General features: G+C 39.0%; 1 protein-coding gene across 1 annotated transcript; it reads left to right on the forward strand.

Moving 5' to 3' along the window:
- Window positions 1-10,534: 10,534 nt before the first annotated feature.
- LOC149846724 (uncharacterized) lies at window positions 10,535-19,169 on the forward strand. The gene is made up of 4 exons (XM_089996524.1): window positions 10,535-10,738; window positions 18,265-18,382; window positions 18,480-18,714; window positions 18,804-19,169. The coding sequence occupies exons 1-4, from the start codon at window positions 10,587-10,589 to the stop codon at window positions 18,830-18,832; spliced, it is 534 nt and encodes a 177-aa protein (XP_089852650.1). The 5' UTR covers window positions 10,535-10,586; the 3' UTR covers window positions 18,833-19,169.
- The last annotated feature ends 224 nt before the right edge of the window (window positions 19,170-19,393 follow it).

Below are 19,393 nucleotides of genomic sequence, written 5' to 3' on the forward strand. Positions count from 1 at the left end.
GTTTTCATACACATTTCTAAAAAAAATCTTTTGGAAACCCCATCTTTTTTCTTTTAAAATTTTGTGATCCACAGGACCATACATTGTTGGTGAGTCTAGTGGCCTGAAATAAAGTTGAGGCTTTAGGAAGACCATTTGGTTTAGTCGTGGATGAGACTATTCGGACTCTCAACAAAGATGTGGTCAAATTAGTTCTTTAAGAGGCTTGCTAGACATTTGAAAGGACAACTATAGGACATGGTAGTCTACATGAGAAGTCGGGTTTGTATAATGGTCCTTCTTACTTTCTCTTCCATACCTCAAGTACAAGTAAAGATTGTATATAGGGGTGTCAACAGAACTGGTTTACCTGGACCCAACCCAAACCAAACCCTACAGGATTTGGGTATGGTTATAAATAATAAGACCTGAGTCTGAGCCCGAAGGTCCGATTAATACATGAACCTAGGTATAATTTATGAAATTTTATACCAGACCCAGACCCGACCCGAGTTTGGATTAAGACCTGCAATTTTGAATGTAACAATGATAAAAAAATATGGTTTTACCTGTTTTGGTTCAGATCTGGTTCATGTAGTTCTGATTAGGTCGAGGAATGGTTTTTTTTATAGTTGACCCGGTTAAACCTAGGTCCAAGTCTGGTATCACCTAAGTCTAAACCAAACCCGACCCACTGATGCCCTTAATTGTATATGAAGGGAGAGTAAGGTACAACAACGATTGTGGTTGAATGAACCACTCAATGATCATGTATCTAGCAAACTAGAGTTTAGTAGAGACATCAAAAGTGTATTTGAAGGATGGTTGGACCCACGTCAAGGCAGTGAGGAGGCTCAGAAAACCTAAATAGAAATCTTTTTTGAATTTGACAACAAATAATTTTAATGCCCTCTATCAGGAGCAGGAGAAAGAGGCTACAATTTACTAAAGCAAGTCGGCCAAGCCTAAATTCAATCTCAATCTAATTGATTCTACGTCCAACATGAAAGAGACTTTCAATCCAAAAGCCAGACTATTGGTAGCACAACAGTCATCACTCTCCCATGTTAGACCAATCACATCATAACTTGAATTCTCTTAACCTTGTACTATGTCCAAGGCCAAACCCTTCAACATAAAATCACATAACCCCTCTCTTCTCCTCCTTTCCTCGCCTTACAAGATCCCTAAATCTCAACCTATCCCCATTGACTCCCCTCAGTTCTACTTATCCTCAACAAGGGATTCGACTTACGATCTCTTTCTAGGTTAATGGAGAAAGGACTTCATCGAACGGGTTCAAATTTTTGGCATGTAAACCCTCTGATATGCTTCTTCCTCAAGCTGACATAGGTGGTTCCATCTTTCTTTATCTAAGGCTTCCCATCAGAGGCATAAAACTGCAACTGCAAGAGAGAAGGGAAACACTAAGCCTTCCTCAACCAAGATCCCTAAATCTCAACCTATCCCCATTGACTCCCCTTAGTTCAACCTATCCTCAACAAAGGATTCAACTTACGATCTCTTTCTAGGTTAATGGAGAAAGGACTTTGTTGAACGGGGTTCAAATTTTTGGCATGTAATCCCTCTGATCTGCTTCTTCCTCAAGCTAACATAGGTGGTTCCATCTTTCTTTATCTAAGGCTTCCCATCAGAGGCATAAGACTGCAACTGCAAGGGAGAAGGAAAACACTAAGCCTTCCTCAACCAATAAGGGTGCTTGGGTCCATAACCCCTTGTTGTCGGCTCTAGCATTAAGAGAGATTTCAGAACTTTAAGCCATCTAAGATGTAAGAAACTTCTATCTTTTTGCAGAGCATTTTCAACTACTATGCAAATAAACAAGGTGAATACTAGTCCAGTGGAACAAGGACTTGTGGTGTCAGTTACCCATCCGCAGGATGAACAAACCTACCCCCCCCCCCCCCCCCCCCCCTCATGAAGATCGTAGCATGGAATATGAAAATCGTATAGCATGGAATGTGAGAGGGCTAGGTCGCAGTTAAATGCGATCAATTCTCCTTGATATTATTTGTTTGAGACTAAAGTCTCATTCAAAGCTCTCTCTAAACTCAGGAATGAGTTTCCTCAATTCTGTATTAGGAGGAATTTTGAAGTATCTCCAGCCAATAGAATTGTGTGCATGTGGGATTCTTCTGAAGTCACTCTTCAAGTCCTTCATGTTACCTCCCAATCTATGACAATTGAGGTTGATATAGGAGTTGAGTTGGTGATGATCATTGGAGAGTATGCTACCAATTGCCCCATTCAATACTGTGAACTGTGGCATACTCTCTCCAACCATCTGATGAAAACTTTTTGGGCTATCCTCAAGGATTGGAATACTATTCGTTCGCCCACAAAAAGATGGATGTCTAACATTTTTAGCTCAGATGTGGAGGAGTTTAACAATACAACAATTGTCATTTGTTAGAGATATCAAATGGTTCCATCCAATATACTTAGCAGAATGATCAATCAGGAGCTGGATTCAGAGCTGGCAAAATTAACAGGTCCTTTGTGAATTTAGAGTGGCTTGCTCTATTTCTCAACACTCACTTAGACTTCATTCCTAAGCTAGTGTATGACCACAATAGCCTTCTCCTGAACACCTCTCCACTCTATAACAGTAAGATTTCTTTTATTTTTTTTTATAATTTTTGGGCGCAACTGACTGGTAGCAAAGAATTAGTTCAAAAAGCTTGGAGCTTCAATGTTCCTGGTTGCCTAATGGTAAAACTCATAGGGAGGCTCAAAGAGACTAAGTGCCAATTTATTAGTTGGAGCAAGTTAGCAGTAACGGACTCCCCCTAAATGGTTGAAGGAGATCACTCAACAACTAGGTGATATACATAATAAAGTTGATGTTGAGAAAGGCATGGCTATTGAAAAAGAGAACCACCTTAAAGAAGAATTTCAATTGAGAATCCTATAGGAAGCAGAAGTCTCGTTGTAAATAGCTTGCAGAGGGAGAGATCTAAACACTTCATACTTCCATTTCTTAGTGAACCTGCGAAATCAAAGAAGATATATCGGTTATACATATGGATCGGGTCCAACCCATTAGGTGACCCAATTTGACATTAAAAGCACAATTGGTTAGTAGGCATGATAGTGGAGAGCAATTAATGCCATAAGGGAGAAGGTTACGTGAATGTGGATTGTCCACTGTACCTTCTCTCCCTCCTCCACTATATAAAGGGGTGGCTGACTGCAATGGATGATGAGAAACCATTGTCATACAGTAATAGTCTTGCATAGCCTACATTCGGTTCAGTGGTTTTAGGGTCCTGCTCACCGTCGACATAAGGCCTGGGCTCATCATGGGCGTCAACTGTATGAGAAGAACATCGAGCAACCACACACATACTCTATGGCGTCTTTAGGTACACTTTCTGTGTTTAATTTTGCAGGAAAATGCCAACATTGGGTTATGGGCCCACTATCACACATTTCGCTGCGCGTGGGTACATGCGGGCTTACTGGCGTTTGCTGCGACTATTGCCGTGGGGTGGGGTAAGTCACAGGTTGACAGTGCTTAACATCGTGGGGTGAAGTGACTCATCTATATTCAGCAAATGGTCGCCTGAACTCCGGCAACTGTCGCCATGGGGCGACAACGTTTCTGGGCAAACCTGATCCATTTTTTTTCTGTTTATTTGTTGCCATAATGACTTTTTAAAAGCCAGTGGACCGCCGACGACTTCGCCGATGGCACTGGATGCAGTAGGCCAATAGCTGGTCACCAGGTTGCAGGTTACCGACCGAACATCGTTGTGGGGCGATGTGGCTCGTCGGTTACTGACCGACCATCACCGACATCAATCAATAAAAAAAAAGAACAAGAAGAGATCACATTTTACCTACGTCGTTGGGTTGCAAGATCATCTGTCAGCATCGGGGTTGCCTCATGATGTCGTCAGAGGTGGTGGTGGTGGTGTGTGTGGGGGGGGGGGGGGAGAGAGCTTTCATCGTCCGACGACATCCGAAATCTCCCTTTTCTCTGTTCCTGTGGCCGTCGGGCTGAAAGGGGTTTCGCCAAAAAAGAGGTTTTTTTTTCTGCATCGTTGGGTTACAGGGAGGCTCACCGCCATTAGGGTCACCACGAAACGTCGTCGGGGGGGGGGGGGGGGGGGGGGGCTTGAGTTCACCGGATTGCCAGTGACTGCAGATCCATAAAGTAGTTTTCGAAAAGAGGTTTGAAAACCCCCTTTCTTTGTTTTTTTTTTCAGTCGTGGGGCTGCAGTGGAGTCTGCCATCGTCGGGGAAACAGGTTGATTGTCATAAGGAGATATGCCGGAAGGGGATTTTGTCGGTCACCAACGGCTTTGTCGGCGTCGTTGGGGTGTCGTCGGAGGCATTAGGACCCCTCTGAGCACCGACTACCATCGTCGGATGGGTCGATGTCATTAGTATGCTATCGTCAGAGTTTGAGAGGGGAATGCGAGGTCGCCATCGTCGGTGGCCAATCGGTCGGAGCACCGGTGCCTGCATCGACACGTCATCATGGGGCGACGTGCACCTTCCTCAGGCAATGTGGGTTACCGCCGCGTGAAAGTCGTGTCATTCAGTTTCACGTCGTTTAAGTTTTACTTAACTAGGTAACCCGAATTGGACCAGATTTATCGACCCGGTGACAAGCCCGATCCAAACCCATTTTAAGTGGATCGGTTCTGTCGATCTCTGTTTGGATTGGACCTGGACCCATAAAGCATCTGGGTCTGATCCTATGGACCTAGACCCATTTAGTAGCGGGTCCGGGTCTTGGCCAGAACCAACATTTTGGATCAAGCTTAGGATTTGATCCCCTAGAGGGACCCGGATCCGTTTGGGGTTCGGGTTAGTGATCGGATCCAACTCGGTTGGATCAGAGCTGGACCCATTTGGTTTCGGGTCTAGTCTGATCTAGTTGTACCAGGTCAAGATCCAAAACAATTTGGATCGGGTTATGATCTAGACCCATTAGGTATTCGGGTCTGGGTCTAATTCAGAAGACCCGAATTCAGTTTTGGATCAGGTTATGGTCCAAACCGATAAGGTATTCAGGTTTGGATCTCATCCAGACAACTCGGATCCGACGCGGTTGGATCGAAACTGGACCCATTTGGTTTCAGGTCTGGTCCGATTTGTACCGAGTCAGACCTAGATCTAATATGAACCAAATCAGGATCCTGGCACTGTTTGAAATTGTACCAGATCTGTGACTGATTCAACCCTTTTTAAGATTGGTTCAGAGCCATTTTTGACTGATTTCTTTCAGTTTTTTACCGGTTTTGAGATGCTAAGACCCTGTTTTCATAAATATATGAAGATATAGGGATTTTGGCATATAGTTATAGGGTTTTATGAACTTTTGTTCATACTTGGCACCGATTCATAAGATTTAGAACCTGTTTGGACCCTTGGATGATTGGTTTGGGGCCATTTCAGACCGGTTCAGTGTGTTTTAAGACCGGTTCCAACTTGAGGACCCCGAGTTTTACCCATATGAGCCTGCTTTTGTTATTTTTCATGCTTTATAAAGTGTTTATTGTATGAAAAGCATCATTTATGCATTTTAATTCATGTGTTTTATGTTGGTTAAGTTATGCATGATGATTTTAACCATGGATTATGACTAAATTCATGACAATTAGTTTATGTATATAAGTTGAAGCATGAACTGATATTTTGATGATATAAAGTATATTTTGTCATAAATATACAAGTATTAAAATGTGTGCATGGGCATGCTCCATAGTACGATTATACTTTCGGTAAAAGATCTTGATTGACTAATTCATGTAATCGCCAAAGTGATCTGAGTCATGTTGATTAAAGATTCTTTAGACCGTATTAAGATTCATTATTATGATTATGTGTGAAGTTATGCATCGGTGGGGGGGGGGGAGAGCTTTCGCCGTCCGACAACATGCGGCATCCGAAATCTCCCTTTTCTCTATTCTTGTGGTCGTCGGGCTGAAAGGGGTTTTGCCAAAAAGAGGGTTTTTTTCCTGCGTTGTTGGGTTGCAGGGAGGCCGACCGCCATCGGGGTTGCCACGAAACGTCGTCGAGGGGGGGGGGGGAGCTTGAGTTCACCGGATTGTCAGTGACTGCAGATCCATAAAGTAGTTTTTAGAAAGAGGTTTGAAACCCCCTTTCTTTGTTTTTTTTTTCAGTCGTGGGGCTGCAGTGGAGTCTGCCATCGTCAGGGAAACAGGCTGATCGTCATGGGGAGATATGCCAGAAGGGGATTTCGTCGGTCGCCAGTGGCTTTGTCGGCGTCGCTAGGGTGTCGTCGAAGGCATTAGGGCCCCTCTGAGTACCAACTACTATCGTCGGATGGGTCAATGTCATATGTATGCTATCGTCAGAGTTTGCGAGGGGGATGCGAGGTCACCATCGCCGGTGGCCAATCAGTTGAAGCACCAGTGCCTGTATCGACACGTCATCGTGGGGGCGATGTGCACCTTCCTCAGGCGATGTGGGTCGCCGCCACGTGAAAGTCGTGTTATTCAGTTTCACGTCATTTAAGTTTTACTTAACTAGGTAACCCGAATTGGACCGAGTTTATCGACCCGGTGACAGGCCCGATCCAAACCCATTTTAAGTGGATCGAGTCTGTGGATCTCTGTTTGGATTGGACTTGGACCTATAAGGCATCTGGGTCTGATCCTATGGACCTAGACCCATTTAGTAGCGGGTTCGGATCTGGGTCAGAACCAACATTTTGGATCAAGCTTAGGATTTGATCGCCTAGAGAGACCCAAATCCGTTTGGGGTTTGGGTTAGTGATCGGATCCAACCCGGTTGGATCAGAGCTGAACCCATTTGGTTTTGGGTCTAGTCTGATCTAGTTGTACCGGGTCAAGATCCAAAACAATTTGGATCAGGTTATGATCTAGACCCATTAGGTATTCGGGTTTGGGTCTAATTCAGAAGATCTGAATTCAGTTTTGGATCAAGTTATGGTCCAAACCCATAAGATATTCAGGTCTGGATCTCATCCAGACAACTCGAATCCGATGCGGTTGGATCAAAACTGGACCCATTTGGTTTCAGGCCTGGTCCGATTTGTACCAGGTCAGACCTAGATCTAATATGAACCAAATCAGGATCCTGGCACTGTTTGAAATTGTACCAGATCTGTGACTGATTCAACACTTTTTGGGACTAGTTCAGAGCCATTTTTGACCGATTTCTTTCAGTTTTTTATCGGTTCTGAGATGCTAAGACCCTGTTTTCATAAATATATGAAGATATAGGGATTTTGGCATACAGTTATAGGTTTTTATGAACTTTTGTTCATACTTGGCACCGATTCATAAGGTTTAGAACCTGTTTGGACCCTTGGACAATTGGTTTGGGGCCATTTCAGACCGGTTCCTACTTGAGGACCCCGAGTTTTACCCATATGAGCCTGCTTTTATTATTTTTCATGCTTTATAAAGTGTTTATTGTATGAAAAGCATCATTTATGCATGTTAATTCATGTGTTTTATGTTGGTTAAGTTATGCATGATGATTTTAAGCATGGATTATGACTAAATTCATGACAATTAGTTTATGTATATAAGTTGAAGCATGAACTGATATTTTGATGATATAAAGTATATTTTGTCATGAATATACATGCATTAAAATGTGTGCATGAACATGCTCCATAATACAAATATACTTTCGGTAAAAGATCTTGATTGACTGATTCATGTAATCACCAAAGTGATCTGAGTCGTGTTGATTAAAGATTCTTTAGACCGTATTAAGATTCATTATTATGATTATGTGTGAGTTTATGAAACATCGATTCTACCCAAAGATAGGTCGTGTTCTAAATTCACATAGGGTGCAATAGTAGATGTGTATTCTAGCCCATGAAGCATGTTTGTACTCAAAGGTACAATGTTGAATTGTCTCTGGTTACATGATTTGCTAGTCTTACCAACTGATGTCAATTTCTTGAGAATTGAAGAGACAAAACAACTATGAGTATTGTCGTTTCCACCAAAGTGGAACGATAATGACTCAACTATATTTGTCTCAGAAAAAATGAATAATAAGGAGTTTTATATTTACCTTTTCAATATAAATCTCGTATAGAGCGATTTATCTTCCACTCATACGGAGAATAGAACAACCGTTTTGGAGGTTGTCTATGAGAAGTGAGAGCGATTAAAATGATATCTATGAGAAGTGGGGAGTATTCGAATATTCTTAGCATGTTGTTTTTTGCAATCTTGAGTGGTTCAGAATATTGAAATGTTATCTCTCACTGCAGGACAATGAAGAAATTTCTGAAATTCATTGGGACAAAAATTATTTATTTTATACGAGATTTTATCTGAAGCCATTTGGTAAGAAACTTCATTATAGGTCTTGGTATTGTGGACTCTATTGGGAGACCAATAAAGATCTTTTGTGATAATGAAGTAACAACAAGAGCTCAACATATTGAAAAGAAATAAAAAAATTCTCTTCAAACTCTTACCTACTTGTAGATGAGTATTAGCTGCTGTGATACTATAAAAATGTATTGGGAAAATACAGTGTGTTTATCCTTATCATTATCTACTGACTTACATTCTAAGAAAAAGACCAATCAAGATAGATCACTTTGCAGGAAAGCGCCAACAATATCGGCTCCCTTCAGTGTTCTCTTCTCTAGTATTTCCTCCAATCCTCACTACTTCTGTGAAGTTTCTAAAGAAGAAAATGAGGACTTGCTCCACTCGTGTCTGACGAAGAGATCAAGGAAGCTGTCTATCAGCTCGATGGATTGAGCACCCCTGAACCAGATGGCCACAAAATGCACAAACATAAGCAAAAAAATATGAGCATGCCTCCTTTTTAATAATAAAGGCTGTTTATGTTCTTTGTGTTATCGGTTATGTTTCTTAAACAAAAATAATAACTCTCAAATCTCAACCTAATAAATCCCAAAGCCTTATATCACACCCTAATGCAGGCTGCACGAATTTGAAGCTTACAAATTTGATACCAAAACTCAATCATGAAACTAGAATGTCAAGAAATAATAAGAAATTATATTATCTAAATTAATTGAGAAATAACAAGAAATAAAAAATTATCTGGTAACGTCTTTGTTCTCCTCAAACTCTTACCTACTTGTAGATGAGTATTAGCTGCTGTAATGCTGTAAAAATGTTTTGGGAAAATACAGTGTGTTTATCCTTATCATTATCTACTTACTTACATTCTAGGAAAAAGACCAATCAAGATGGATTACATTTGATGATCAACTATCCTCCAGTTAGTTACCTACATCTTAGGAAAAAGATTGATCAAGATTAGTCGACATTTGATGTTATGTATTTTAACCTCTTGTAAAAAGAATAATCACAATGAGAAATTCGATTCAATCTTCTTTAATTTTGATTGGTTTTTTTCTAATTATGCTAAGTCTCTCATCCTGGAACTTGGATGTACAGGAATTTGAACTTATTACATCGACCCATTTAAACTCCGTTTGGATCACACCCGATGGGTTGTATGCACGCTTTCTCCACCTTTTAGTATGCTTCATATACCTACACACAATATGTTCATTGAGAATTTGGATCACCTGGGCAGCTTTGATCGAGATTACATTCTGTTTTTTCTTTTTCTTTTTGGATAATCCAAGAAAAAAAAACCCATCACTGACCATACATTATTGGCTGGACTCCGGTCGGTAAAACCCTTAGGTCCCTCCTGCTCACCGAAGAGTACACCTAGCTTTGACCTTTGACCTTGTGGCAAGGGATGCCACCTGTGTAGAGTGTAAATATCAAAAAATAGTCAAAACTCATGTTGGATCTGAGTCCTTTTTATAAATCAAACTCGGGTCCATATACTACTTGGATCTGATGAACCCAAACCAATTAACCAACCAGACCTATCTCAGAGTCTCAGCACTCCCAAACACAGGACTGTGGGATCTGATCTGGGTCAGAATCAGGCATGTCCTACCCGATGTCCACCATAATTTCTGAAGTTTTTGTATTTGGGACCATAATCTTTTCCAGACACACATGGGCCCACTACCCCAGAAGCTGGGTCAGCATTAGGAGTGTCAATGGGTCGGTTTTGACCTAGACCTGTCTCGTAGTGAACCCTATAGGGTCAGGGATTTGGTGGTAAAGTAGGTCGGATTAGAATCTACGTTGAACTCAAAGGGTCCGACTAGTACATGGAGCCGGATATAGTTTGTGAAATTGCATACCAGACCCAGTTAAGAACCATGTTCTGATTAAGTTCAGAAAAATTTCAACATAAAAAAGCTAAAAAAATTATTATTTTACAGAGTATATACGAGTTTGGTTCATATAATCTTCATAGGACCTAAGTATGTTTTTTCTTATGGTGGGTCCAATTGAAGCGACGTTCGGATCCAGTGCCAGCACCTCAAAGTTAGATCTGGGTTCGGATCTGGTCATGTCCAAACCAAGTCCTACCCGTTGACACACCTGCTCCTCATGGATCCGGTCACGTTTGACCCTTGTTAATCTGGACCCGATTCTCTCCAGGGGAGGAGTCGTTATGCCCTACACACACACACAGAGAGAGAGAGAGAGAGAGAGAGAGAGAGTTGCAGAAGGAGAGCGAAGGGGAGGAATCGTAAGGGGAATATGGGGAGAGAGGTAGCGGAGAGCTGCGTGGAGGGCGTAATGATAGAGATGGTCTCTGCGTACAGCTCTCGCTTCTACGCCACCAAGCCCGAGCTCGCCGCCCGCAGGCTCGAATCCATCGGCTTCCAAGTTGGCCACCAGCTCTCTGAAAGGTAATTGTTGAGTTAATTGGTTCTCGAGTATTCTGTTGAATTTCTAATTTGGTGCTTGTTTCGATGTGTGGGCTTCCTCAAACGATCTGTTTTATTTTTGTGGTTGGTTTCGTTAATTTTGGGAGATTTTGGCCAATTGGTGTTTGATTGTTGCCGAATTCCTGATTTTTGGTTGGGATTTGTGTAGTATTGTTCATGGTACGGATCGTGTTTAGGGTTTCCATGGTTATGCTTAAGATTCGCATGAGAAGCCAGACATCTGATTCAAACGATTGCCTTCCTTGTGTTTAAGAATGGCATGATAGGGTCCTGAATTTCCATGGATGTGGTTGTGTATTCAACACTAGTTGCAAGAGAATGAGTGTCTCTTCACTTCTAGTACTAATTATTGTTTCATGCATCCCACTAGAATCCCCCAATTATTATCTTCTTGTGGAACAGTGTAAGAGAATTAACACCATGAATATCAGCGATCTTGAAAGCCTCTTCTGGAGACTGCAGCAATCCATCGGTCTTCTTGTTTGGTGTTGTTAGATCCATTTGATTCTCTTGTAAATGATGAGATCATCGTCTAAGTAGTATCGTAGTGAAGACATCACATATTTGTAAGGTGGGAGATCTTTGCTTTCAGTTCCAGTTCTAAAATAAGATCTCATTTTGGACGCAAGTTTGAGGAATGGCTTGGATGGTATGCATGCACAACATTCTTTATCGACAGTTGGGGTGCTCCATATTGCACTTCCTTTCCAATTTTTGTATTATTTTTTTTCCTAATTTTGTTTATGATTATTTTGATAATGCAATAATAGATTTCTTCCCCAACCTCATTCTTGAACTAAGTACTGGTAGCTGTCACACAGACACAGTGTCCACACTTAAAGACACTAGAACACTCCAGGACGCTTCATGGACACAGTCAACATTGTATCATTAAAATTTTATTCCCTTTTATAGCCTTAATTACTTAACTTGTATTGGATTCCATTCTTTTTCTTTTAAAGTTTGTCATCATTTTGCATTGCATTTCAATTTCAACTTAGTTTATTGTTTGATGTTCTTAATCATAGTGATTTAGAATTGATGTTATTATATATATATATATAATATATATATACATATATATATATATATATATATATATATATATACTGTGTGTAAGGTTGTGTCCCTATGTCTTAATTTTTAAGAATTGCCGCATCGTACCAAGTGTATCCACATCGTGTCCTGTTCCTGCGTTCATATCTATGTGACATAGACTGGTAGTTGTTCCTCCCTAAAACGCTAAGTTGGGGTTTTCTGATTTTTTATTTCCCTCCTTTTCCACCTCTCAATTTGAAGTCTAATTTCAATTCAACAGCTCTATGGTTTATGACAAAATTAAGCTTGGGATTGTACCTAATTTACTGTTGAATTGGATTTAGTGTGTTGAACTTTTTCTTTTCTTTTATGCTTGTTTATGTTGTTCTTTATATCTTCTTGGTATTGCGACAAATCATAAAGTCTGATTGCATTTTATTTATCAAAAGTTTGGTGTTGAGTATATAATTTTGTACCTCATTGCAAAGTTCCTGGTGGCCAGCCGTAGGACTTTCTCATTTTTATACACCTTTGGTTGATGATGCCTTGTCATGGAGGTATATGCTCTCATTTTAAGCCATGTTATACATCGACGATAGTCCTGGCCAGGCATGTCTATGGTTGGACCAGTTCAGGCCTGTCATTCTCAGAGATAAATATGGCCCAAGATGGGTGCAGTCCAAGTCTTATTTATGGGACCTAGGCCAGGTTCTATTCGGGTTTTCTCCTACTAAGCGGGCCAGGCTGCAGTGGACTTGGCTGTCATTCATCATCTCCTTGTTCATTTGACAAGTACTTTCCATGCTGTTGAAACTTGGGACTGAAAATCGCCATTTTTCATCTTGGAACATGGGGTTCCTACAGACTTTTTTGTTTCTGTCCAAAAGTATAGGTTGTCTGGACCAAGATTAATAGCATTGCTTGCATGTGGACATCTTGATATGTCTCTAGTAACTTCAGTAGTATTAGGAAACAGTCAAGCTGTTTTAAGAATTGAATCATGGCTCTTCAACCAAGTATACCAATCCCTGCTATCTGGTATGTCAATTTGATCTCAGCAATTGCTCCTCAAAACTTTTCATGATCTTGCTGTCATCCTGCAGCTTCTCTCTCTCTCACCATCAAAGAATAATGGAAACTTAACATGTCAACCCATCCACTGGGCAAACTTGATGTTGCATTGGATACCATTGTGCTTACTGCTTGTTCCAAAATGTGTTTATATCTTAGGGTGAAACCAATGTATTAGCATGGCCGTCAAGTTGCGTTCCCCTTGATAAGTATAAAAAAGGTCCCTACAACCAACTCTTTATCAAATAGGAAAATTCTGTTGGCTATGGTCATTAAGTCTTTTTTTGAAGTTCTTGGTTGTCTTTCCATGGAAAGCACCTGACGTTTAGTCATTTTGAACACTCTGGATGCCGTGTTCATTAAGCAGGAACATTCTGTTGGCTATGAGCTAGTCTTTTTGGCAGTTTCAGTCTGCTTCGCCATGACAAGAACATTCTACCTTGACATTTTGAACATAATGTTCATGCATAGTGGCTGAATCGATACCTTTCTTGTATCCAATTGATGAATTGCTATTAAACTGCATTTATTTGGCTTCTGATTGTTGAAGATATTCTCAATGTATAACTGCTTTCCTTACTGATCCAGTCCCTTTATGTTTGACATACATGTGGCTGCCATTTTTTATTGAAATCTCTCTTTTGGCTTGCCCTGGGCCCTAGGTGATGGCAAAACCTCACTCCAGCAGTCTTTGCAGCTTGTTCTAACCTTTTTTGTGTAATTCTAACATAAATTTTGCTTTCATATAATGCACATTTCAAAGCAGGTGAAAGTCACACTCCCATCACCTTACAGAACCCACTGCATGGTCAATGTCGTAAAGACTGTGGGAGGAGTCCTAGGGATAGAATATGTTGCATCACTTTGAATGTAAAAGGTGAATTGAGCTAGGTTGGGAGACAAGAATTTTTTTGACTTATTCATAGTACCTGGTTCAGTAATTACTAGAAAGTGAAAAGTTAAGTTGCACTTTTATCAGCCATCATGCATGACTTTTCTAGTGAGGCAGATCTGCTCCTTCTTGCTAGGCAACATGATTTCGGAAGATCAGTCCACATATTCCACTGAGCTCAAGTTGCTGAGTGTTTTTGTTGACAGTCGTAGATGAGTTTTTTGATACTGCAATTCTCTTATTTTCTGCTATTCATTGTAGTTACGGCATTAATATTAGACAGTGCTTCCATCAACTAGCATATGTGAGGTCTGGCCAAGTGATGGATAAGTATGTGAGTGACCCAACAAGTTGGCGTTAAGGAGTAGGATCTTCAAGTAGAGTCTCATTTTCCAGTCTCAATTTAGCATTAATTACTTCTGGGGTTTCTATCTTCTTATCATTTGTATTACTAGACTTGGTATAAATATCAAAAGCAAGTTTCATTTGAGAAGGGATGCACCTTCGGGGAGAGTACGCAACTTCAATACCTAAGAAGTATCTTAAAAAACCTAAATTAGACATATCAAAAGTTTCTTTTAAAATATTTTTAATATCACTGATTCCTTGTTTGTCACTTCCAGTGATAATCATATCATCTAAATAAAGTAGAAGGATAACAATCATAAAACCTGTACTTTTAACAAAAAGAGCAGTGTCAGTATAGCATGAATGAAAACTTAGATGAGTCATTACGTTACTAAATATATCATGTCAAGCTTTAAAAGCTTGTTTTAAACCATATAAATCCTTTTTAAGTTTAAGAATTTTAAGATCCATGTAAACCTCTTCATTTAATTCACTATTTAAAAAAGTATTTTTTACATCTAGTTGGTAGATGGGTCATTTTTTAATAGATGCAACATCTATGAGGGTCCTAACACTAGTTATTCTAGCTACTGGGGCGAATGTTTATTCATAATTAATACCATACTCTTGAGAGTACCCTTTAGCTACTAATCTAGCTTTGTATCGTTTTAGAGACCCATTACTTTTGGTTTTAACCTTAAAAATCATCTACTTCCTATAGATTTTTTTCCTATGAGTAATGAAGTTATTGTCCATGTTGTAGCTTTTTCAAGAGATTTAAGTTCTATATTCATAGCTTCAACTCATTGTGAAAGTTTTTTTGGCTTCATTATAGTATGATAGTTCATGATAAAAATGTAATGCTATTAGACATGGCCTATATTTTGGTGTTAATGTGTCATAAGATACAAACCTACTTGGTGGGTTGGAGATGTGAGTAGATCTTCTAAGTGAGGTTTCTTCTAACGACGAATTTTGGAAATATTTTTCTAAAGCATTTAAAGAATTTCTTTGTTCACGCTAGGAATAAATTTGAATATGTTTATCAACAATATCATTATTTATAGATGATTCTTCATTCTCATTAATTGAATGCACATTATCATCACCATTTTCATTGTCATTTAAGCGATTATCCCCGATGTCATCCAAAGAATCATTACAGGAATTCAACCCTTTTTGTGGCAAAAGATCAAATAGAAAGGAATAATCGACTTCATTGTTTTCCTTGATTCTCTGAAAACCATTTTCATTTTCCAAAAAGGTTACATCTTTAGAAACATATAGTTTGTTACTCTTAACATCAAAACGTCTATATCCTTTTTTGTTCTCTCCATAACCCATAAATACACATTCAATGGCTTTTGGAGTTTTATGCAAAAACACAAAATACTTACAACAAAAAATTCGCAACCGCTTGAAATCGGGTGTTCTTTCAAATAAAATTTCATAAAGAGATGTGTTTTGCAAGGATGATGAGGCCATTCTATTTATCAAATAAGTTGATATTATAGCAGCTTCAATAGCTTTAGAAATAAGTAATGTCCTAGTGGTTTCTAAAATATGTCTATGTTTTCTTTCGGTTAATCAATTTTGTTGGGGAGTTATAGGACATGACTTTTGGTGACAAATTCCATTTAGTTCTAGATAATTTGAAAACTCATTTGATAAGTATTTACCTTCCGAATCGGATCTAAGAATAGAGATGTTGCTTTGAAATTGATTTTTGACAAACATATGAATTTTTTTATAGAAAGAGAATACATCGGATTTGAAATTAAGAAAGTATATCCATATTTATTTAGTGAAATCATCAATAAAGATAACACAATATGAATATCCTCCTTTTGATATGACGAAGAAGGTCTCCAAACATCTGAATGCACTAATTCAAAAGGTCTCTTATAGGAAAATGTTCTATTAAGAAAGAGAGTGGATTTCATCTTTTCAAAGATATAATCTTTGCAAATTAGATTTTTTTCATTGCAATTTTTTTCTCTAAAAGAAAGAAAATACATCTTTGATAAGCTTGGGTGTCCAAGTCGCTTATGCCAAGTTTCAATATCTTTATCTTGAACATAATTACAAAAAAAAATTATAGGAAGGTTTATATAGTTCATGAAATAGAGATCTCATTTTCTATGACCTTGCCCAATCTGCTTTTCGGACCGGAGATCCTGTATAGAACAACCCTTAGATGAGAAGAAGATTCCATATCCATGATCAGAAATTTGTGAAATGGAAAGAAGATTTAAACTTAGCTGAGGAATAACCCTTACTTTTGGCACAAAATTTTTTTTAGAGGAATTTAAGGTTCCAACACTTTTAATTTGCAAAGATGTTCCATCGGCAATTGAAATATATGAGGTTTTTGAATTAGTGCATAAATCGGATAAACCATTCTCATGAGGTGTCATATGAAAGGAGACTCCATAATCAATGATCTAAGAAGACATACTTGGAGGAGAATATGAGGCTATTGCAACACCCAATGTAGATGGAGATTTGAGTAACATTTGAAGTACTTTCGATAATTAAGAAAGAGAAAAAAATCTTTTTCTTTGATTGGTTCTTCCTTCCTTTATGTGGTTTCTTCAACGGAAGCTACTTTGTTCTTAGGGATGTCATATAACTTGGGACAATTCAGTCATATATGACCCGGTTCGTAGCAATGATGACAAATAGCCTTCTTGTAGCCTTCATTATAGCTATTTTACCTCCCAAAGTGGGGAGACTTGTAGGTTTTTATATGATTGTCGGGCTTAGACACGGCTAACACTTTATCTCCTCATTTTATCTTTTGCTAAGACGAGTCTCCTCTTGGCATATTTCGGCAACGACATCCTTAAAAAAAAGCTTAGATCTATGATGAAAAAAAGATCTAACTTGTTCATATTCGGGCATAAGCCCATGTAAGAATTGAAAAAAGTACTGTTTTATCATTTGCTCTCTTCTTAATTCAACATCTTCACTAGCCACCCACTTGGGTTTAAGAAGAGATAGTTTATCTCATAAGAGACTAAGAGTGCTAAAGTAATCACGGATACTCATGTTCCCTTGTCTGATGGTATGTATTTTTTTTTTTGAGAAATAATTGTCTTGCAAATTTTTTTTGTGTATACATACCTTTTAGAAAAAATCATGCTTCGTTTGCTTTGCAGAATTTATTGATGTTGGCACATATTTTGAGCTCAACATTGTTCATAAACCATGCAAGAATTTTTGCATGATTACTTTCTCAATCTTTTATCTTGGAGTAGTCTCAATAGCTTTTATGTGAGCATTTTCTTCTAAAGCTTTTTCTTGCTCTCATTTCATCTTAGTGAGTTTGAGTTGAGGTTCCAAATTAGAGCCCATCAGATATCCCCAAAGCTTCTTGCCTTTGAGGTTATTTTTCATGGTAAATGCCCAGATAATGTAATTGGTACCATTTAACTTTGAAGAAGCGATCAATCTTTTGCTTATTCTCCATTGTTGCTTAGAGAGAAGAAATGAGTATAGAAGAACATGAAAGAGCTCATTCACTTAAGTTGCTGCAAGTATGTCGATCCCCGAATCACGATCTTTCAATGGTCACTCCTTAAGAGACCAAGAGCACAACCTTGCTCTAAGTACGCGGAATTACAAAGATAAGGTGCAAAAGCACCAAACAAGTCTAATAGTGGACAATTACAAAAGTACGATAAGCACGAAAGTGCATATGCAAGAAGTCCACGATGGGACAATACACAAAACCTCCAAAGGGCAACACCAACAAGTAAAAAAATAAAAATATTATTGAAGAGCTGCTTGGAATACAATAAAAGGAATAGGGGGAACACACACCTATTTGTATACATCAAAAGCGAGGGGAGACCATTGGGAGCTTCCCCCGACTCTATGAGTGGGGCCCCAAATGAGTGGGTCCCCAAATGGCAAATAAAAAAGAAATAAAAAAAACAAAGAAAAAATGTAAAAAAACTAGAATATAGTTGTTTCGAGAAAACAACTATAATTACATGTAAAAAAACAAAAATGCCCCTATCGGGCAAACTAATACAAAATAGATTATATATATATATATATATATATATATATATATATATATATATATATATTTTAACATGCCCATCTATGAGATCTTTTCCCCTTTTGACAGGTATACGATGGACAGACCACGGTTTGGGGACCATTTGGAAGCAATCAAGTTCATTTGCAAGGATTTCTGGAGTGAACTCTTCAAGAAGCAAATTGATAACCTGAAGACCAATCATAGGGTATGAGTTCCTCAAGTATGTCCCGATTAAATGATAGGGAGTTCTTGGCGCCTATGAAGTGGACCTCTGAGATGTTTCTCCTTTGTTTTTTCTCCAGGGTACATATGTGCTTCAAGACAACCGGTTCCGTTGGCTTACGCACGTGTCAATCGATACATCCCCAGTGAATTCTAATACATCACAGACGGATTCTGCTGCCCAGGTTTTGGATAGCAAGGCAGGTCAATCTGCAAACATGCATCTGTACTTTCCCTGTGGAATCATTCGTGGGGCACTTACAAATCTAGGAGTTCCGTGTGCAGTGTCTGCAGATATTTCCAATCTTCCAGCATGTGAGTGCAGGCATTGAACATTGATCAGTCTGGTACATTTATGAGATCTCTTTGCTTATCGATTATGTTGTTTTGCTTCTTTGGTCTAGGTTCTTTCGTCATTCGGATCAAGGTCTGAATAATGTTTGGGGGACAATGGTTTAATGTGCTTCGGCAAAGTTGCATGGACATGTTTCTGGCAATACAAATGAAGGGAAATGCTGATGTGTTGTGGCCTGATTCAGGGATAGCATACTATGGTGGTAAATGTGGTTCATGGAGGTCCATCTTCAGCCTCTCCATCCTTTGTGAACGCTTGTATTGGGTTGGTTCATCTTATAGGAAACTATGGACATCTACTTATATGCATTGTTCTGCACCAACAGAGACCCAAATATTGTCAGAGATCTTTCCTTCTATTGGAAAAATTGGTTTGCATTGCTGTGAATTGCTAAACAAAAAATCATTCTGCCATTGTGAGTCATTGTCATCTTAGTAGGTGACACCATCACACTTTTAACAGATCAGATTTGCATTAATGTCATGAAGATAAGCATGCTTGAGTGGGGCAATTTTCTGCTTGATTAAGTTGGAACTTATGAAAAGTAATACAAATACGCAACTTGATATTGAGATGTAACTGTCTCATTACAAGATGTGACCATATTGACCAACTAAAGTTAAAAATGGCTCAGTATCT

The sequence above is a fragment of the Nuphar pumila genome, chromosome 2 (genome assembly GCF_984573655.1).
Source record: "Nuphar pumila chromosome 2, dmNupPumi1.hap1.1, whole genome shotgun sequence".
Taxonomy (NCBI): domain Eukaryota; kingdom Viridiplantae; phylum Streptophyta; class Magnoliopsida; order Nymphaeales; family Nymphaeaceae; genus Nuphar; species Nuphar pumila.